Here is a 23,246-nt window from a genome sequence, read left to right on the forward strand (position 1 = left end):
AGCCCTGTGCCTTATCTGGTTTTACTACTTAACCAATTAAAATTTAAGGTTCTGTAAAACAATTACAACAAAAATAAATTTATGATCAGTCTTTCATTAAAGCATGGCTGAAGCTCAGCAGGAAATCTGAAGAAGAGAAGAAACTCCAGGGAGAAGGTTTGACTCTTCCAGGAAATGGTACTGGTATTTCCCTTTAGTCTATGCTTCGTAGTTAGCAAAGTAATAGCTTCCCTAAAATCTACATAGAATAAACGTTTAAATTTAAGTGGTACATTGATTATATACTGAACCAAGTGATATAAAAATTGCGTGTGTGTCTCTGTGTGCGGGTGGGTGTGTGCATGTATGCTTATACTGGGGGAAGATGAGATGGGTCTAATATGTTTTAGATTTCCTCTAGAGGCCCCATGAAAATAAATGACAAGCATATATTTGGAAGAGCTAGGGAAGCGTTCTTGTGAAACAAACTTACCAGTTTTTCGAAGTGGGAAATCATCCTTTGCATCCTGGGCTCCTGGTAAAGTATATTTGTAGGACGGAGATGTTCCACTCAAGGGTGGAGAGCTTTGATCCAGTGATGTGTGGTGGGCAGCCCTAGAAAAGACAAAGAGGGCTCACCATTTACACTGGAGACTTTACTGCAGCTTGGTCAGCAATAATCAGTATCATATGCTGTACACGTGTCTCAGCTGTGTTTATGCTCCTTTTTCTGAGTGTGTACAAACCACGGCCTCATGTAACCAAGTTCACGTTAGCAGTATGTTGCGGAATGATGCAGGATGCCTGAGAATGCCTGCTGTGTGTTTATTCACATAGAAACAGCTTCACTAGAGAACTTAGGAAGAGCATAAGGTTTTGCTGAGGTTGTGTATTTTTTTTTTAAGAAACACACTAGTGAAGAAAATCATCCTCTGAATTTTTTTTGCTTTTGGTCACAGATGCGTCTTATCCAACGCAGAAGCAAAGATTTCATTTTCGAAAGTTAAAAAGTACAAGGGGCCCGAGGGTGCCTTTTTAATCGGAGATGACTGTGCCACAGCCTCACGCCTCCCAGGTGAGACCGCAAGTTCAAGAGTAAGGAATGGTAATCACACACTTTCTTATGCAATTGGTTTGTAAGAATTTAGTTTCTTTCCTGGCGGAATACAAAGAAAGAAATTCCTATTGTGGAATTGTGTACTGAATGATGCGCCCAGACTAAGCTTGAGGAAAAAAGAGCTGAACAAAAATTCTTTCACCAGGTCTTACGCTATCAGACACCCCTGGTGGCACAGCAGGATAAGCACGTGGGCTGACTCTCTCATGACAGGGACGAACGAAGTGACTTGGGCAGGGAGAAACTGGACACTGGAGATCGTTTTGTTACCTACTTTCTCACTCCCTCTCTCCTGTTCTTTCATTCCTTATAGGTTTTTATTTTTCAGCGGAGTCAAGAAAACAGCACTGACTCTCGGCCATCTCATATCAAGCCTGGTAAACACAAGACTCGGCGGCTTTCTGGGGGCAGGTGCTCTTGCCATCCTTTCACAGAAAAAGAGACAGAGCCCTTGAGAGGTCTGGGCATTTGCTCAAGGCCACCCAGCTGAGCACCAGGAGGTTCGAGGTTTGCGCCTGGGCCAGCTGACGACTCTTCGTGGGAAGGAAAAGGGCAGACACTGAACGTACGTGTACCAGAGCTTGGGATGGCGGCTCACGGAATGATTTTTTCCATTCGTTGGAGTGTCTTTTGTCGCTGATTTACTCAATAGGAATTCTTGAAGCTTTTGCTTTACTTCTGTACTTGCGACTGCCCCTAAAACACACACACACACACACACACACACACACACACACACACACACACACGGTTGGGGGAGAGAGAGAGAAAAAAAAAACATATGTTGACTGTGGGTTTTTGATTCCAGAATATTTAGCAAAGGCTAGGAAGTAACATCACTGGTTGTGGCCTATGGAGTTTACCTATTAAAAGAACACAGCAGGCTGAAGAAACCAGCTGTAAAGAAGCCATAGAAAATGGCATGGACAGTTTTTGGAAACTATTGTCTAAATTGCCACATTTCAAGCCAGTGATTTATTTAATTGCTTCTTCACGAAGGGGGATTCCCAGAATTAATACTAATTATTTTCTAAGCTTTAAAAATTTTGCTGAGGAAAAACAAGACAAAACAAAACACAGCTTTCGTTAACAAAAAAAAAAATCAAGACTATATAAGTCCCTTAAGTACATTAAATGGCCTTTTCTGAATTGCTAGTTTGAAAGCCGTACATTTATAAACCCCTTTGAGCATTAAACAAATAAATATTGCTGACAATTCCAGTTCAAGGCATCACATTTTCAACCTTGCCACGACCTGATGTTGAACCGAGCTCACAGAGGGGAATTATTTGGCTCTGTCTCCCTCTTGTGGATAGTTCTCTTGCAAGTGCTCTGCCTAAATCTTCCCAAAGCCTCTCTACTTGGACATTTAGGTGGTGGCAAGGTTTGACTTCCAGAGCACTTGTTAGTTGAGCCAGACTGTGGAATTACGGAGAAACTGTGGAAATAACTTTACTGTTAAACAGAATGGCTTGTACCGAATGGCTGCAATACAAAATTATGTTTAAGGCTTGAGACAAGAGAAATTGGCATCTTCGCAAAACAAATGTTTGATGTGCGATGCCCTGCGGACTGAATAAAGAATGCTGACAGGTAAATGTCCAAATGTTACCATTAGGTTGTGAACGTGCTCTTGGTTCTGTCAGTTAAACACAGACCCTTTTGACAGGTTTAATTCCACTCTCGATCAGGCTTCTTTGTGAAAGACGACCAGCTAAGGATGCGGGAAGGGGCCTCTTACTTTCTCGTCCTCTGTCTTTGCCTCTGAGAGGAGGAAGCTGCTGTTCTCTGCGGTGCCTCTCTACCTCCTGCTCCTGCCTCTGCTGCTCCAGTTTCTGCTGCTTTTCTAGGAGTTCTTGCTGCTGTTTTATGGCTAGAAGTTCCTGTTGCAACTTGCGAGAAGAGAAAGACATGAGAGTGCGCAATTTCTTTTTGCATCCTAGTCATCGCGGACCGTAATGGACACGTGAGCGCTTAGGGATCTTGCTTGTAGATTTACCTACTGACAGACAAATGAGGTTTGAAGACAAGCTCCCAGTGCCTGGGGGGGCCCTAATGTCAACAGGCTAGTGTTTAGGAATTTTAAACCATGTTGTGCATTGGCTCCATGGCATTGAGCTTGGGTTATTTTATTTTTTGGTATTGCTGGATCGACCTGATCAAGAATCAATACCTGTTCACTTGGGTCTTTGGCTTTGTGTTGGTTAACTCTTTAATTCCCTTGGTAACTATTTTTGTGTATCGGATATATACGAAAGCCCCAGCGGAGATTTCCCCAGCCTCTGTTTCTCAAAGTCTCTCACATTATGAACAAACAGTTAACATCTTCAATTTGTACCCAAAGAAAAACCAGAGGGACTAAAATCGTAAGACATGAGCTAGCTTTCAGGAAGCCGATCTAAACTAGCATGCATGGTGGCCATGTTGCAACCTTATAGAGAAAGTTCTCAGTAGGTAGCTCAAGAGGGGGAAAGTGCAGCTCCTGAGCTACATGTGGTTCTGAAGTAAAATTGCCCCCCCCCAAATTAAAGGGTATTATTCAGACAATGGTGATTTCATCGTTTCTAATAATATATTTAAGCTCAATTGTTCTGAGGGACAGGATTAGTTCTTCCATCTCAAACGTTTGCCAACCTTGAGATTAGCATGATATCGATTTATCTATACATAGATAGACATGTTCTTCTATTGAACAGCAATAGTCTAGCCCACTTTTTGATTAAGGACATTGGTCAAGAAGAAATAACTTCCAAAGAAACTCCACTTGATTCACTACCAATGACAACCCGGAAGTCCATTTCAAAGCCATGAGCAATAAGCATGTAAAGGACTCTTCATGGGCATCTTCGTATGTCAGTTTGCCCTCAGATTAAGACATGGCCTTCCTTAAGAACGGGAATGTGCTCACTGCACAGTGCATTCTAGGCTAGGCTCTGACATCATAAATTATGAGATCAGAATGATTTCCACATCTACATAGACTCTTAATTTTCTCATATGTGAGATGATATTAATGAAGTTAATAGAACTTTCTGTTCATATTAGATCAACCCATTGTCACGGAATTAATTCTGAGTCATAGCAACCTATGAGACAGAGCAGAACTTTTTCTCGGGGTTTCCAAGACCATAAATCTTTAGGGGAGCAAACAGACCCATCTTTCTATCTCAGAGAGACTAAAAACCCCAAATCTCAAACTCACTGCCATGAAGCTGATTCTGACTGTATGGGTCAGAGAGGCTGGTACTTTTGAATTGACAACCGTATAGTTGATAGCCTGATGTTAAACCTCCTATACAACCTTAAATTCTGAATTTTACGTGGAAAATTAATTGTCATTATTTACTGCTGTTGGCAAGTCAACTCCAGCTCAGGACAACGCCTCATGGGCAGAGTAGCACTGTACGTCTCAGGGTTGTCAAGGCCCTTCACAAAGCTGACGGTCAAGCTTGTATTCCAAGGAGCATCGGGGGGGGGGGAGGGTGGTGTCAACCTTACGTCCAGTACTCACACAATATGTGGGACGGCATCAGAGTCACTCGGCAACAGTAAGGAGCCGACTTCGTAAGTCGACCATGACAATTCCCAACAATCAACCCAGAAGGAGATACGCTTAGAATTTCTGGCTATACTTCATATTGAAAATCTTTCTTATACTTTGACTTTCAAACCACACCCTTACTGGATAGTTTTAGATACTTTATTATAATAGAATACCTCACATCTCTGCTTAAATATTATTTCTGTACAGAAATGAGGCCTGGCTATATTAATTCAGTCATAAACTTAAAGCTCTAATGTACTGAACTTTAATCTCTGCTGGAGACACAGTTGCTATCCATTGTTCGAATGTGATTAAAAAGAAAATATACTTATATGACGATGGAAAAATAGATCTATGTACATATATTTATAGGTTTAGTATTAAGGTAGCAGAAGGACATTGGGCCACTACTCAAGTACTCCCTCAATGCAAGAACACTTTAATACTCCAGCATTCTGTGATGCTCACCTTCCTTGACACGATCGTGGAAGACAAAATGGGTGCATAAGCAAATGTGAAGAAAGTTGATGGTGCCCCGTCACCAAAAGATATAGCGTCTGGTTTCTTAAAGTCTTGAAGATAAACAAGCAGCCATCTAGCTGCATGAGAAGCAACAACACACCAGCCTGTGTGATCATGAGGTGCTGATGGGATCAAATATCAGGCATCAAAGGCCCAGAAAAAAATCATATTGTTGTGAACGAGGGGGAGTGCAGAGTGGAGATCCAAGGCCTATCTGTAGGCAATTGCAGACCCCCTTACAGAAGGGTCACAGGGCGGGGACAAGCCAGTCAGGTGCACTATAGCACTGATGAAACATACAACTTTCCTCTAGTTCTTTAATTCTTCCTCCTCCACTATCATGATCCCTATTCTACCTTACAAACCTGACTAGACCAGAGCATTTACATGGGTACAGATAAGAGCTGGAAACACAGAGAATCCAGGACAGATAAACCCCTCAGGACCAATATTGAGAGTAGCCATACCAGGAAGGTAAGGGGAAGGTGGGAGGAGAAAAGGGGAACTGATCAAATGATTTACCTATAACCCCCTCCCAGGGGATTGGACAACAGAAAAGTGGGTAAAAGGAGACATCTGTCAGTGTAAGACATGAAAAACTAATAATACTTTATAAATTTTCAAGGGTTCATGAGGGAGGGGGAAATGAGGAGCTGATACCAGGGGCTCAAGTAGAAAGAAAATGTTTTGAAAATGATGATGCCAACAAATGTACAAATGTGCTTGACACAATGGATAGATGTATTAATTGTGATGAGTTGTACAAGCCCCCAATAAAATGATCTATTAATTTTTAAAAAAAGAAATAAATAAAAGCAAACAGAACTCACTCCGCTATTTCCAGATCAAGGATTGCAGCCTTCTGTATGGATCACAATTCAATCTAAAGAAAACAAGTCTTCACAAATGGATCAATAGGTAACATCATGATAAGTGGATCCTCAATCAATGCTCAGGGAAGCAACACTCTAGGCAAACTGCATGGGGTAAATTCTCTGCACAAGATCTCTTTAAAATGTTGAAAACCAAGGAGGTACTCTGCTGAGTGACCAAAGGTGAACCTCACCAAAGCCACGGTATTTTCAATGCCTCCTACGTATCTGAAAGTTGGTCATTGAGAAATTGAGACTGAAGAAAACTCAATGCGTTTGAATTATGGGGCTGCCAGAAATCACTGACCGTCCCCTAGACGGCAAACAAAACAAATACCCGAGCTTTGGACAAAGTACAACCAGAACGCTCCTTAGAGGCAAAGATGGCGAGACTATGTCTCACATACTTTGGACATGTTGTCCAGAGACCAGTCCCTGGAGAAAGACATCATGCTTGCTAAAGTAGAGGAGTGGCAAAAAAGAGCATGGATGAGATGGACGGACACAGAGGCTGAAACCATGGACTCAAACATAAGAGGGACGGAGAGAAGAGCACAGGAAATGGCAGTGTCACTCCCTTGTTCATGTGGTTGCAATGAGTCTGAACTGATTTGATGGCACTGAACCACAACATGTCCAGATAGTCTATCTCAGGAGAAACGGAGGCTGACTAGTAGCTTGGGAGGCAGACAAGGCAAGACTATAAATCCTGGCATCATCAATTACTGGCTATGTGTCCTCGATTATTTTACATCTATGTATCGATTTCTAAATAATCTGTCCTATCAACTTGCTCTCCCTGTCTGGGCTCACTATCTGACAAGTGAAATGATAGCAGCTGACTCAACAGAGGCTGATTACAGAAGTCAGAGGTTCCAGAGCCTATTATAAGGTAATCATGCGGTGTTTCCTCCTAAATAACAAACTCCCAAATGCATCTTCCAATAGGAAGACGGTCCAGTGGTGGGATCAACATGGCACTACAATAGTGTGAGTGTGGCGTAGGAACGGGCAGTGTGTCCTTCTGGTGTGTGCAGTCACCGTGAGTTGGAACCAACTCAGCAGCATCCGGCAGCCACGACAACACATGGAATCAACTGCCCGTAGCACACCTGAAACAATTCAACCCACAAAACCACCTACTCTTAAAAGAACACTTTTCAGCATGTCTTTAGTTTCTTAGAAAACAATTTAGCACTTAGACAAAATAATTTCAATGGCTAAAATTTCCTTTCAGCTACCTCATATCCCTTCTTTCTTTAGGTGACTTCCTCCAATATTTTCTGGATATCAATAAATATATTATTTCATTTAGTTCATGCTAAAGAAACAATTAATTACCTATATGCAGCTATTACTTTTTCATCAGAATCAAACAGCCACTAAGCCCATTTCTAAAAGATTTATTGATGCACACATTTATAAAAGGCATCTAACATAAATGAAAAGAAGCATCAAATGCAATAACATTTTAGCATTTTTCTTTATCCAGGAAAATATGATTCAACATAGCTCCAAATTAGTTTCTTAAATATTAAAGTCTGGTGAAAGACATACATTTGTTGCTTCGTCACTGACAATCTACCAGGACTACAAGAAATAAAAAAAGAAAAAGCTGGGCATTGTTTCTGTTAGTTTCAAATAACAGAAAGGGCAAACTGAAATAATGCTTCAGGATTTGTTTAAAAATGAGTCTATAAAATAAATTGAGATAACACAAATTGTAAAATATAGTTATGGACTATTGATCCCATGCTTGCTGATAAAGGTATCTGATAAAAAACAAAATGCTATCAACTCATGACAAATAGTGAAGAGATTTTTTAGGAAAACATGATAAAATAGACCTTTCAGGCTAAGGATAGATCTTGTAAAACAAGAAATGTAGAAAAGAAGATAGAATTTTTAGTAATGTAGTATACAATACAACTTATATACCTTACTGACTTATATTAACTGACATCTAGATCCAGTGTCTATAAAATGAGGCTTTATATTATAAATATTTGGTGCTTATTTGGTCCTACTGCCACAAGAAATAAATATAAATTAAATATCTACTTAGTGTGACCAGAATACACTTGTGATTTTTTAAAATCTAGAATTTGAAAAACATCTAACAAATAAAAATATAGCAATACCTATTTCTGAATATACAAGATAAGAAATATACATGGATAGAGCCAAACTAATCTGATTGCTAAATAATCCATTTTACCAAAAGGAGGACATACTTTTCCCTAAATAATTTAAACCACTTGGATCTCAAATTGTTAACCACTCCCTAAGTTATTTCACTAAGTTGTATCTATAGTCTACTACACTCATGTAAACAACATTGAAAATATTTATATCATTTTGTTCATGCATAGCTTCTTTTAAATTTTTATTGTTCAATTATATTGTGAATACATTTTGAGGTCTTTTTCTACAACAAAAAGTAAAATATAGTGAAAACACCCAATTATAGACTTGAGCTTTGGACTGGTTCAAAACAGTTCCACCAGGGCTAAGGGAAACAAGGAAAGGGTACACCTTGCATAGTATCCAATATCCCTTGCCTCAGTGAGTTTGACCCACACAGAAAACAGGCAGTGGTGTCCTCAAAGATGGCAGTCAAAGACGGAGGCTGCTCGCTTCCTACTCTGGTCAAGATCCCAGGGCCAAGAGAATGCGTCTCCAGGAGAGGCATACACTGCCCTTATTTTCATTGACCAAGGCTCCACCAACTCTAACTAGCTAGAAACCCAATTACACTCAGAGGTGCATTTTTTCCAAAAATATAAGGTGACTAATTTTTTTCTTTTGGATAACGAGCACATGCATATTTCTTAGCAATATAAACAGAATCTTTCCGGGAACAGGCTTGTTGTTGAGGGACTAGGGAATGCGGGAATGAACGCACCGGGGCAGCAGCATGGGTCCCACACTCCTCTGTAGGAGGGGACAAGTTGCTGGGGATGCTATAGATCTAAAGACGCGAGCGTGATGCCGAGCCTTCCGGAAGCCAAGTATGAGCTTGAGTCGCAGTCTCACAATGTAGCCGTGGTTTTTATTAGTACAATCACCATCTCTCTAACCCCCTACATCCACACCTTCATCACAGCCAAAGTGCCCCCCCGCCCCAGTGTTCCTTCTTATGCCCATGTCGCAGCGTCGACCACCTGGGTAGCGTCAGAGACAAAGGAACATTTGCTACCTTGATGTGCTCTTGGAGCTGCGCCTGGTGCTGGCGTGTCAAGTTCTCGTGCTGTTTCTGAAACTCGGCGATCAGGAGCTGCTTCTGAATCTGCTGCTGCTGCTGAATGAGAAGCAGCTCCTGCTGCAGTTGCTTTTCCCGGACCACAGGGTCCACGGCAGGCATCATCAGCCTGAGGTCTGTCCGGAGGTCTAAGGGCGAGATGGGCTCCAAGGCCACGGGGACCTCCGACTTCACGTCCACTGGGGAGGCAGGAAAAAGAAACGCGGAGAGGAGGCATAAGAAACGAGCACACTGTTGCGGGAACAAAACATATACACATACCGTACCCTGATCAATACATTTTAAGCAAAGTTTTCTAGTCATGTCTTTAAAATGATGATAATGGGATTTTTTGGATCAGTTTTGGTAAATCGAACACGGGCTAATTTTCAGTCAAAAATCTGCAATCCAGCTTCTATCTTACTCTTTCTCAAAGAGACGATCACAATTATTCCCTGTTAACCAAGTTGCTCATAATCCTTCAGACTGCATACAAAAATCATATAAACTTCAGATAGAAATTCCAACGTGACTGAGAGAAGAAGAAGGAGGAGGAGGAGGAGGAGGAGGAGGAGGAGGAGGAGGAGGAGGAGGAGGAAGAAAAACCACTGCCACCCAGCCAATTCCAACTCAGAGAGCCCCTGTAGACAGGGTCGAAGTGCCCGTGTGGGTCCTGAGGCTGGAATCCCTTATTGGAGTTGACAGGCTTCTCTCTCTCTGGAAGCGTGTCTGGGCTTTCAAACAGCTGGCCTTGCAGTTAGCAGCTCAAACGCAAAACGACCACCCCACCGGGGCTCCTCCCAAGGCTAGAAGAAAGGTGTTCTCTTGAGAAACTCTGTCAACTAAATGTGTGGTACTCCCGAACATTTTACTTTGTACTAATCACGTGGCAGGCAAAAGCAAATAGTCAAGGTTGGTGTTCCCTCTAAACAGTCAGTTACCAAATAGGTTTACTGTAACTCTTACCCATAGGAAGAAGAAAAGTTATGTAATTGAGTTCAACAAGTGGATGTCAGGCAATTAGACATTTTAGAAGAGAAAGTGTGGGAAGTCAAATCACACCTGACTTTTTCCAAGGGGGTCGGAAAACGTGTGGTGGTTTATTGGGCTGCGATCCACATGGTGGGTGGTTCAAAACCACCAAAGCCCAGAAAGACTGGGCTTTCTACACAGGTAGACAATTACAGTCTCAGAACCCCACCAGGGGGTCAGTATGAGTCAGCATTGACTCAGTGGCAGGGAGTTTCCACGAGGGTTAACCACTATTTTAAACCAGCAAATCATTAACAAAAGAAATACAGGTCCTCATGTGGTCAAAAGTCACTTAATTTTTAAAAATCATTTTATTGGGGGCTTATACAACTCTTATCATAATCCATACATCCATCGTGTCAAGCACATTTGTACATTTGTTGCCATCATCATTCTCAAAACATTTGCTTTCTACTTGAGCCCTTGGTATCAGCTCCTCATTTCCCCCTCCCTCCCCACAGCCCCCCTTCTTCACGAACCCTTGATAATTCATAGATTATTATTATTTTGTCATGTCTTACACTGTCTGACATTTCCCTTCACCCACTTTTCTGTTGTCCATCACCCAAGGAGGAGGTTATATGTAGATCCTTGTAATCGGTTCCCCCTTTCTACCCCAGCCTCCCAATATCGCTACTCTCACCACTGGTCCTGAAGGGATCATCGATCCTGGATTCCCTGTGTTTCTAGTTCCTATATGTACCAGTGTACATCCTCTGGTCTAGCCCAATTTCAATTTTTAATCAAAATAAATACAAAAAATTTAAATATGCAGGGAACGAAAGTGTTTCTGTAAGTCAACTGTGGCGTGTAGGCTACCAGTTTTGAACTCTGCTCTACAATGGAGATGTCTGTTCTTTTTTCTCCATGTGTTATTCTGCCCTGTGCTTTACAGTTCTCGGTCTTAGTTGCCTCGTCTGTTGTCAGAGTAACGGTAGAGCTGCTGACAGGATTAAGAAGCTGTGCCATTCAGAGCACTTACACTCAGAATGAACCTATGCTGTTGCCACTGTTCTGATTTCACGAAATGAAAAGTTCTGGTAGTACAATGAGGCATCGGGACTAAGCGGCTGGGGAGAAAAGCCTGGGATTTATATGAAAGTTCTGAAAACCATTTGGTGATATGAATTGAAAGGTGTTCATTTTTGTACCTGTGATTCAGGAATCACTGTAGGAATATGTCTTAAGGGTACAACAACAATTCCTAGGGGTGGGAATGGCTCAATGTCATATTGTTTGTTGTATTATTAACTAAATCTTCAAATACCAGTAAACATGTAATTGGTGGAAAATTAAGCAAATATTAGAAAAAATATTTATGGATCATGAAATATGCTATTATAATAAAAACAGCATTGAGAATGAGATATACCGTTTACTCTTTATATTATAAAATAACAATAACTTAGGTCAATATATGTTTATTGACCACCTTAAGTGCTAGTCATGGTTCCAGTTGGGGACTCAGTAAAAAAAACAAAAACAAAATAGACAGGAATTGCAGCCCTCGTAGAGCACGCAGCAGTATGATAGTGGCAGTTTTAATTCTACTACAACCTGAATTCTAGTCGCAAAAATTGGTGAGATACCAATGATCATTGTGTTCTCGGTAGAATGATGTCTCTTCACCTCTTTTTCATTCTAATTTTATTTATTTTTCCAACTTTCTTTTAATATTCTATCACTGTAAGTGTTTATATAAATATAACTTAGATTCCAGTTTGGGAACTATATATTTAGTATTCCATGTGGGTTTAAGAGCTATCTTTAGCAATTCAATGACGTCTAACTAAATCTTATCTATAGATGTTAGGCCTGTATATACTGTAATAAAAAATGAAATGTTCTTGCTGGAACATTTGAATGGGTCTATGTATCAATTTTGGAGCCCTACTTTTTCCACTGTGATAGTAATAATTCTATATTGTTCTATTTAATAAATGTTGAAATATAGTTGTGCATACAGTTCCTCCTAAAACAGTATCTGTAGAAAGGGCAAGGTGAATGGTGGTACGTTTAGAATGATGGAGTGTTCAACTTGGAGCCTTGAATCCAGGTTCAGGGTTGGCATAAGAGTGGGGGTTTTACCTTACAGAGAGGTCATAATTTCAACTTACAGGAAATGACTGTTCATGATACACACACACACACACACACACACACACACACACACATTACAATAAAAGGTTAAATGCCAGCCTCCAAAATTTACGTGGAAATCCCAATGAGCGAAGGTCAGCACTTAACCCTACAGAGACAACATATAAAATTTCAAAGACTCTCTTGTCTCATCTTGCTGGTATTATTATTATTCATAAAGGGCAAATATCAAACCCTTAAGGAAAAATTAAAGAAAAAAAAGATAAGGGGTGGGGGGAACTCCATACCTCTCTGAAACAGTTATTGTATACCTCAAAGGGTAATTTGACTTCTTAACCTGCTATCCCAACAGAAATGATTGTGTGTAACTGCTTGCCTTTGTTCAGAGACTAATCACTAAATTGTGAAAAATCACCCTCAACTTACAAAAACTGCTCTTGATTATAAATAATTGCCCCAGACTGAGTGAAAGCGGCAGGCAAGATCCCAGTCTTTCATCCAATTTATTCAGCAGCAATGCACATTCCATTTGTCTAGACTAAATATAGCAGCGTTTATACAAGAAATCAATAGTGCTTGCAGAGAGGAGAGCAAAGGCATGAATATTTCATCAAACTCAGAGAGAAATGGCAATCAGCAAACTGACGGTTTTGTGTAGGTCATCTTTAGACTGTGGAATTTGTTCCTGTTACTTGGACAATAGCTCATCTCTGGCTAATCATAATCATATCATAGCCATTCTTTCTATTTTTAACATTAATTGCATTGTGGGTGACAAAGGCTCATCATGTTCCAAATGGAATGATGTTTTTTCTTACATCTTCTGTGACAGGCTAATAGGCCTCCCCAGGAGCAATAAGAGCAACACAATACTAGGGGCTGAGCGTCAACTGGTCCCAGTCACTACTTTATCACAGAATGGGAAAGAGAGGCCAATGTCCACAGCTGCCATATTATTATAATTAGAAATAAGTTAACCTACAAGGAAACAAGAATAACTACTGGTTTTTGAAGTGAGGAAATGGAAGCATCCCTGTTCATACCATTTCTTGTCTAAAAACATGCAAATTCCTCACAAATTACTTAGAACCGGTGGGCAGGGATACATCAGCTAAGAGGAAATATATGACAACAAATATTAGCAATTGATTATAAATGAATCATGCTTTCAATAAGCCGTAGGATTTTATGGTAAATATAAGGGAGGAACATGACCTTCTATAATTTTATTGAGTGCCACTTTGTTTCCCAAAGATAGCAAATACAAGTATACACATGTACGCTATGCTCACATTATAACTTAATAGAAAACAATGATCTTAATAGAAAGTGGCTTAAATAGAATTGAAGGCTACACAGCTTTAATGATCAAATATATTTGCACTACTGAAAATGTAATATATATTAAGTGTTCTCAATGGTCAGTTTCTAAAATCCTGTTCTTTCTTACTTTGTAATAACTCTCTTACTGGTGCTTTGACAGTGGCTTCAGCCGCAGTTAAATGCTCAGCTACACGTGTAATGCGGCCTTAGAAAGTTTTTATTTTAAAACAAACTTAGAAAACAAACTCTCAATTCAAAATTAAAAGAAAATTCCCCGATCATTTAAATGTTGGGAGTGATTACATTTTATTTAAGCAACATTCACACATTTGGTTGTCAGATGTTAACTGCATGCATATGACAAAGACCTTTTAATGAGGATCAAGACCATCGTGGAACCAATCCCCAGCCTTGAAAATAAGCTAACAGACATGAAAGATTACTGACTTTGCGATGCTGTTATTTATAGCACAGGTAAGCAGGGTACAGCTGTCATACATTCAAAATCTGGCCCATTTTGTTTTCGATCCTAACAGATAGCTTGCAAATAAACAGCGAGCCATTTGGAGACTGTTTTAGGTGCACACCCTACTTGCTCTCCCTAAGAATGGAAACTGTACGAATGCACCACTCTGAACATTTACATCCATCTTAACTGCTGTCATTCTCCTGAAAGGAGATCCCTCAGGTGGAAGATTAAAGCTGTAGATGTAACACATAAATGGCACACACATTTCTTCCACAGTCTGTGTGCACCAACAATTTACTTATGACACCTGAAAAAAAAACGGCAATAGACTCTTGAGCCATGCTTCAGTATCTCTGTAAATATTCATAATTACACAGATACACTCAGGCTATGGTGTCACCAAAGTTACCCAGGGCCTGTTTACAGTTAAACGACATATTTTATAGTATACTAATCAAAATGGTTGTTCCACAAGTATCGACAAGTGAATACATAAACTAAAGATTTTGAATGTGGGGAGGGAAAGGTGTGTCAATGAACATGTCTCTGCTCCGCTTCCTGCACAGAAACCTGGCCTGGGTGGGAGGAGGCGGGGTTGGGTCTGCTACTAGTCACTGAAAGCAGCTGCCTGCTGTGCTGCATTTGCTTTGAAAATGTCCAAGAATTATGTAGCCCTCTTGGGGGCTCTATGGAGTCCTTGTGGTGTAGTGGGTTACTCATTGGCCTGCTAACCACAAGGCAGGCAGTTTGAAACCTCCAGCTGCTCTGCAGGAGAAAACCGAGACTTCCCGCTCTTGTAAAGATGTGCAGCCTCAGAAACCTACCGGAGCAGTTCTACTCTGTCTCCTTGGGTCTCTCTGAGCGGGAATTGACTTGATAGCAGATGCGGCCCACCAGCTAACGTAAGGGAGGAAGATGGAGTAGTCGGTTTTAACAGAGATGGGTCGCGTCCGAAGCTCTAGGACGTAGTTCTCTCCTATCTTTCAGGATCACTAGGCATACACTGGGCAGCAATGGATTCGTGGGAGCTCTGGGTCCAGAAAAGACGGTGTTATAACTATGTCAAATACATGGAATTAAGGTTCCACACAGTGCAACCTATGGCATTGGCATCAGTTTGAATCGATGGTAGATTCTCCAGGAAACCCCTATGCCAAACATCAGCAGGACGAGGTGTCTTGTCACAAATCTCCATTAGTTGTAGTTGCAACCTTTGGGTCTTGCCATGACAAGCTGGTTTGAAATGAAATCTAGCCATGGAATCTCAGACACTGCTCAGGACTAACATGTGCACTCACTAGCACATGGGTGGAAAGACCAGAGAGATTATGATCGTCTCTGCCAATACATGTCCTTACACTGGTGTCTTTGGCTGTACTTTTTAACAGCAAACTAAAATCAGTAAGCTAAAAAAATGCTACCTACCCAATAGCTCTCATGAAGTTATCAGGTTTAAAGTTACTCTGAATAAAAGTATTTGATATTTATATATGTGTAGTAGTTCTATAATTTCATGCCAAATTGAAGATATAAACGTGTAAGGGTGGAGATTAGCCTGTCAGTCGGATCACAGCCGATGGCAACCCCTTGTGGGTGTGACCTCATAAGGAGGGTCCTGGGCACCTCTCCCCTCTCTCTTGGCCTTCACCTTCATGCCTGCAAGCCAGCCGAGACCTTCGCAGCCACCAGATTTGGATCCACAAGGCTCTGCACCCACCCGCTTGCGATCTTCCTGCATTCTGCACCACTGCATGTGGCTGTGTGAGTCTGAAGAGTTATGGGCTTTATTTGGACTCGGCCAGGATGTTTGTTTGATATATAATTACGTCTTTATATAAAGCTCTCTTTTACACGTACATCAGTGTCACTGGATTTGTTTCTCTAGTCAACCCTGCCTGACACAAGAGTATTTATATTAATCATCTCATTAGCTATGTTCATTTGGAATCTTTTTGAAAAGTATGCGATGTCTTTGTGGCCTGGTCCAGGAAGACCGCGATGAGGGATTTGCAGTCTTTTGCGTGGATGCCAACTTCATCCTGAGTCATCTTCCTGTTCCTCTCTAGCACAGCCATCAGGGAGGATGGTTTTCAGGGACGTTGGCTTCACTGTTAATTCTTCAGATGAAAGTCCATGACTCTTCCTTACCTAAATAAACAAGTGAGCCCGAGAAATGAGCAGGCGGCTGGGGTCCTGCTCCTCCCTCTGTTGGCGGATCACGACAGTCTCAAGGAGTTTTCCACGAGCTAAGGTGAGGGACGTGGGACGTTCATTAACAAAATGGCAGGGGGCTCTGAGTGTTACGTGGCTCAGGCTTTAACAAAATGAAGCTGAATGAGCATTGCTTCCCTGTGGATCTGTTCCCACAAGACCACAATGAGTAAAGTGGCCACTTGTTTCTGGCTTTGGCAGCAACAATGAAAACACCCAAATTTGGGTAGTGCCACTGTCCAGAGGGGACTCCTATCACTGAGTGGACTGTGGAAGTCACCAGCTAGTTTCGACTCCAGCCAACCCACCCCCAGCTCCCAGCGACACTCCTTCATAGCATGCGCAAATGGCAAGAGTAGATTTCAGCCACTAGGACCCAGGGCTCCACAAACCCCACTGAGGCCTGCAGTGAGCTCCACCAAAGGGTGCTGCAATGAGTGGCTTATCCTGCCTTACTTAGAGCCCTGTTCTGGTTCACAACTAGATTGGGCTTCCTAAAACCTGCTTTACCCACATCAACATGATCACCTTCGGCTTTTGGCTAACCTAAGTTTATCTCCCGCTATCACTTTGGGAAGCTAAATCACCATTTGTAGCATATCCCAACCCCCCACCCCCACCATCATACCTTTGTCATGTCTACACAATATTTTCTCATCATCTACCTTTCTTCCTTTCAGTGTCATTGAACAAACATGCTCTGAGCACCCACGGTGGGCTTTCCTCTGTTAAATAGAATGCACATGAACCTGAGTATGGGGCCTCGGCTGGCTTAAGCTCCCAATGCAGTACACATCATCTGTGCATGGGGGACCGGGGACAGAGGCTCTGTGAGTAGGAAGAAAGCATGCCCCATTCACATACTGCAAAAGAAGCCTTCTGAATGAGAAAATGATTGAAAGGAAAAGCCACTGATCTCCAGATTCCACATAGGAAACATTGGCTGGGAGTCGAAGGAAGAGTGAGCATGCGCAAGGGAGCAGGAAAAGAAAGTGGGATAGTTTGGTCCGACTGGCTCCCAGGAGGCACCAGTGCTATAAAAAAAGGTCAGAAAACAGCCAGAAACCATTGTTTCATAACACAGACAAGGGGGTAGAGGCCATGGCCATCAGGATCAATCCACAGGGAAGCAAACTACTCCATGCTTCCTTTTTATCTGAGTAGGATCATTTGCAAAGTCAGACTACCTGTCTGTGAGGAGCAAAGGGGTTTCAATTAAGCCCCCTTTATCTTACTCTGTGAAGCACTGACTGACCTCTGGTGTTTTAAAGCAAGGGAGAAACAGGAAGGTAAGACGTATAATTGTCTGGTGATGGACAGGGCAGAAGGAGAGAATAAAGAGAAGGAGTCTGTTCCTGTCTCTCGCTATCCCTGTTTCTCTTTCGAGGTCGCTCTCAAACTAATAGGTTAAAGCATTAAAGGTGAGGGAATGGCGAGGGGATTTTTTGTTGTTTTCCCCAGGTAAACACTTTGGGAAATAAGTAGAACTTACCTCTTTCTTTCTCTAGAGCTGAACCATAGGGATTTGATTGAAATGATTTTACACTATCTTGAGAGCCCACTCTCTGATGGTCTGCTTCCCACCATCTGCTCTTTGAACAATAATTCGGAACTAAAAATAACACAGCTTATCATTGTATTACTATTATTCATTATATTCCATTTCATTTGTATTTGACTGGGAGCAGAGACTTTTTCTTGTATATGATTTCTCTGGTCTAAACCTTCGAATCAATAAACTCAACATAGTGTCAGTTCTTAAGAATTATACTACGTAAAAATCAAATTCGCTGCCATTGAGTTGCTACTGACTCATAGGACAGGGTGGAACTGGTCTGTGGGTTTCTGAACCGGTCCCTCTTTAGGGGAGGAGGAAGCCACTTCTTTCTCCCGGTGAGGATGGTGGCTGACCTCACCGTCAAGAGCCCAACACACAACGACGACGCCACCTGGACTCTTCTGTATTAAATAAAGACAACACCAAAGACCGCGCAGGTTTTCTCTGGCTAACATCACACTGCACTTGTTTGTAAGCATTATCACAAGTGTATGTGCTATTTTTAATTCACTCATTGCTTCAGTAGAGATGTGTAAAGCCTTATGTATCAAACTGCATTTAGTCAACCAGACAGGTAACACCATCCCTGTCCTTAAGGAGGACCCCAGGTCACGCAGTGGGTGGCACATGGGGCCGTAGGTGGAAACCACTAGTGTCTCTACAGGAGAAAGAGGAGCTTCAGCTTCAGACACCCACAAGGCTCGTTCTCGTTTATGCTCTAAAGCAGTGCTTCTCAACCTTCCGATGGCCGTGACCACTTCATACAGCGCCTCATGTGGTGGTGACTGCCCCAGCCATAACATTATTGTCGTTGCTACTTCATCACTGTCATCATGCTACTGTTATGAATTATGAATTGGGTGACCCCTATGAAAGGGTCATTTGACACCTACAGGGGTCACGACACATAGGTTGAGAACCGCTGCTCTAGAGTTTCTCTGAGCCAGACTTGATTCAATGGCAGGAAGTCTGATTTTGGAGTTGGAGTCCTTAAGTGTAGGCAACGGACACACAATCATCCGTTGTTCTTCCAGACTCCCTCTGGAGCCTGCGCCCTCTTCCCTCTTCTTTCCAGGACATCCTGGAGTGATCTCTCTGCTACTCCGAGGGCTTTGTTTGCTTCTGATGTGGTGATGTGCCCAGTTCCAGCCGAAACATCTCTTCCAAATGGCAAGTGTTTTTGTACCACTGCTCTGTGACCTCTACTCGGCTGCTCCGCAATGCTGTCTCGCACGTGCCGTGTCCTTGGGTCCAATCATTGAAGTGGGGAGAGAAACATGGACGAGTTATTTGACTCTAACCTCCCTATTATGATCCATATCCCGTCACCAAGAATGATCTTGTCTACTTTTGATTATTTTATGAATCTACCAATATCTCTCCACCACCACTGAGGTCTCTGTCATGCTTGTGTGTTAAACCCTTAACTTGGGCCTCATTGCTTCACACAGCCACTCTCTTGCTCCGGAATGTGGTTCCTGCCTGTGTTTCCAGCCTCAGTCAATTCCTGTCAGCCCCTTGAAGTCACGTGCTGTTTCCTTAAGTGTCAGTGATCCTACAGACATGGTCTCACTGCCTAAAATCTCCCCACATCATTTTTACATTGAGATTAAACATCCTTCATCCCTTAGCCCAAACGGGACTTGGTGGGTGTTGGAAGTCTGTATTAAATCTTGTACGCCCTATCCTATTCCTTGCTCAGTTATCTACCTTCTCCGCTTCTAACTTCTGTGAGAGATCCGAACCCATGTCTTCAGAGTCCAGTGCCAGCAAAAAGGCATACAGGACACCAAAATAGGTACCTGCAATAAGTGAATTAATGAATTACAGCCCAATATTTTATAGGAATAAAATTAGTAAATATATTTACATCAATTAAAATCTTACCACATTCTAACTTAGTAGGTAATTTGGGGAGTTTGAATTTCAGAGCAATATTACTTCCCTAGTTACTGATAAATGAATGCACTTCTTACAACAGTGAATAAGTATATGAAACAATCTCAAAAAGTTTCCACTGCAAGATGTAAAAATGTGATTACATACATTATTGAGATCATACTTTATTTCTTCAGGTGACAACCATATGAGATGGGAGAACAAGTACAAACCATAATCTTGAGTTTTCTAAACGAGTAAGCAAAAAACAAAACACAACCCCCAAGCTAACCAAGTTGCCTCTCCTCGATGCTTGGTCATGGTGGCACTCTCGGGGTCAGAGCCTCTGGTTCCCCTGAGGATTTTCAATCACTGCATTTGGGGCTGTAGACTGCTAGGTCTTTATGCGAAGGACTTCTTTGGACTTAAATTTCCAACTTTTCTGTTAGCAGCCAAGGCCATTCCCTGCACAACCACCGATTCCAAATTATCTAAGCAATGTATGTTATTCATTAAAGATCACTCAGGGGTACATTATTAGAAAATTAGGCCAGTAACTGGTAACTGTATTCGAATAACATTTTCAATTCTCCAATTTAAAAGTTGAAGAGTCAAATTAATAATTAACATCAATATAGAAAATAAGCCCTTGTGAAGTTCTTTAATCAGTATTCCTTGAATTTTCTCAAAAACAATAGCTGATATTTTTTTAAATGCTGAAGTGCTTTCTATTAAGGCTATTCATTAATATGTGTATTATTATAATATGTCTCAACAAATTTCATATGAAAAAATATGAATATATTTGAAAATGCAAATTGGGAAAACTTACTAGTAACCACCTCTGTTTGGCAACTCTACTCAATTCTACTTTCGTATTATAACTACTCGCAGTTGGCTTTTCACTACCAGTCTCTGTGGTAGCATCAGCATGAAATACAAAAGAACCACTAAATTGTCAAATGTGAAATAAATCAGTTTTAATAACAAGAATTATTTATATGGTTTATTCCAGAAATACAATCCCCCCAAAGTGATTCCGTTCAAGTAATACATGTCTTCAGATTCATTAAAGTGCATAAATTCAGGGCGTAAATGACAAGAAAATAAATGCAAACAGCAATGTGGGCTTTGATTTACGAGACTCTGATTTCCCTGGGGTCTGAACAGGAAACAAAAATAACCACAAATGACTAAAGTATCGGTAGGCCTTGAAATATCAGCATTTAAGTTCACTTAAAGCAAGCTCTAACTTTTTAATCAAAGCCTTTACGATTTTGATTTACTCAATTCAAACTCCTTCTCTGCAAATATGCTTTTGAATTAAGCAGTCGTGACAAACCATACCACAAACACGACTGCCAGCTAATCTGTAAACCCACTTAGTTCCCACGTGGTGCAGTGTTTGCTAGTTCTTTACTCTGGAGAGCCAGCGAGATCTGCACGAGCTTGAAGCAGTATGGGAACTCACCAAGCCCATTTATGTGATGTCAAGGTAGTAGGAGTGAAGCATCTAACTCATATTAAAATTTAATTGGATATAAAACCAGCAGTAGGTGAGGGATTTGAATGTGGAACTAGGAAAGCTATAGTGATATGGGTCATTTTGTCACATGTGACACAGCACCTGGGGTCTTGAGAAAAGTGGCTTCTAAAGGAATTACAAAGGTGGAACAAACGATTCTTTTGCCTCAGCTTGCATTTTCTTCTAAGCTACAAAGAGGTACTAACAGGTTGTTATTTGCAAAGGCATAACCAAACTTTCTTTTGGTCGTAAGAACATAATATCTGGGGCAGAGTCCCTTATAACTTCCCAGCCCGATAGGTCATTTGGCCTGAAAGAGATAATTGGTTGAATCAATGACTCTCTGAGCAGATACTCCTTCTTAACAAGGCTCTTTTTGAATAGAGCAGCCTGTTCGCAGGAAGGGCACCTTCCAAAGAACATGTCCCTCTCCTTTCATCAACCATTCTCCTAGCAAAAGCACACGCCTCTGCTGCTACGATCTGTGATCGGCCTTGGGTCTTTCCAAAACAACAAATCACAACCTTCTCAACAGTGCAGAATCCCAGTCTTTTCTGAATGCTCCAATGCTTAATGTATTCAATATGACATCCTACATTAAAAGGTGTAGGAAACTAGGAGGAGAGTAAACAAAAATGTCATGACTGGTACTTCCTTCTCTTTAAACTTTTTGATTTACATCTTGTCTTTTCCTTCCCTGATTTTTCATCTTCAGTTGACAAAATGGGACTGGGGCTTTAACTTCTGGTATCAGTTGTTATCTACAGTCTAAAAATAGATTTACTACACCCCCCACCAACCACCACCCCTAAATAAGTCATACACATACACTAACGTCTTAGTATAGGATTGGGCTACTTTTCAAAAATCAAAGCAATACTTCAAGTACCTGGAGCAAAAGAAACCTGTCCATTCCCGCTGAGTTGATTCAGACTCCTGATCACCCTAGAGAAAAGTTTCTGAGACTAAGATGTTAAGAAAACAGGCAGCCTCATCTTTCCTTTTCAGGTGGCTAAAGGGTCCGAACTACCAACCTTGCAGTCAGCTGCCCAACCATTACCCATGGCGCCGCTGCGCCCCCTAAAGTAGCTCTACATTTCTTTCCAATACTCTCTTGTAAGCAGACACAGCCAAACCAATGAGCGAGAGGGCAAGTAGATGAGCGCGACCCAAGTCAAATCATCCACTTCCTTTCCTGCCCTTTCTCTTGGGAATCCTTCATATTCCTTGGAACACAATTTGAAAATCTGAGTTCCGATGCCATTATTTCTTTGTTTGTTTTGTGAGATTCACATCAGAGGCAAATTACATTACTGCCTTTTGGAAGAAGAGTGCATTCCTATTTTATGAGAATTGAAATTATGGGAATTTGAAAATTCTGAATCGAAGCTATTTGTAAACTTACACTTTGTACATATAATTTGGGGGAAAGTAGTAAATGTTACAACATAAAAATTCATCTCTACTTGCATCATGGAGAACCACGCAGCCAAACAGATTGCCAGCTGTAAGTCTCTTGTAGCCACATGGTGGCACCACTTTTGCTCATAAGTAAAACTACAATTTTTTTTGTCAGGAATTGCTTTGGATTTGAGAGGTAGAATGATTAGGTATGCTTAGAATTGTGGAGCGTGTTCAGAGCGTACACATGCCAGTAGAATGTGGCACGTCTGTAGTGTTTCCAAGCTTGGCATTGTCATTCAAAAAGCAGGTAAGAACAACCTCTGTTGAGAGCGAGATAGCAGAAGTTTGAAGGGTCTGGAGAGGTTTGTTTTGTTGTTTTCTTTAATATACATCATGGAACAAAGATTAATATAGCACTTACATTTGACAAGCCCAGTTGGAAAGTCTTAAAAAATTAATGTTACTTCATTT

At 41.3% G+C, this 23,246-nt stretch overlaps 1 protein-coding gene across 1 annotated transcript in view; it reads right to left on the minus strand.

Moving 5' to 3' along the window:
* The window catches only part of HDAC9 (histone deacetylase 9), a 590,965-nt gene that overhangs the window by 87,357 nt on the left and 480,362 nt on the right, over nt 1-23,246 (minus strand). Inside the window, exons 3-6 of the mRNA XM_075558328.1 lie at nt 9,234-9,475; nt 2,838-2,988; nt 1,666-1,792; nt 473-594 (exon numbers count right to left, since the gene is read on the minus strand). Of these exons, the coding sequence (XP_075414443.1) occupies nt 473-594; nt 1,666-1,792; nt 2,838-2,988; nt 9,234-9,475 (642 nt within the window). The remainder of the gene's footprint in view (nt 1-472; nt 595-1,665; nt 1,793-2,837; nt 2,989-9,233; nt 9,476-23,246) is intronic.

The sequence above is a fragment of the Tenrec ecaudatus genome, chromosome 9 (assembly GCF_050624435.1).
Source record: "Tenrec ecaudatus isolate mTenEca1 chromosome 9, mTenEca1.hap1, whole genome shotgun sequence".
Taxonomy (NCBI): domain Eukaryota; kingdom Metazoa; phylum Chordata; class Mammalia; order Afrosoricida; family Tenrecidae; genus Tenrec; species Tenrec ecaudatus.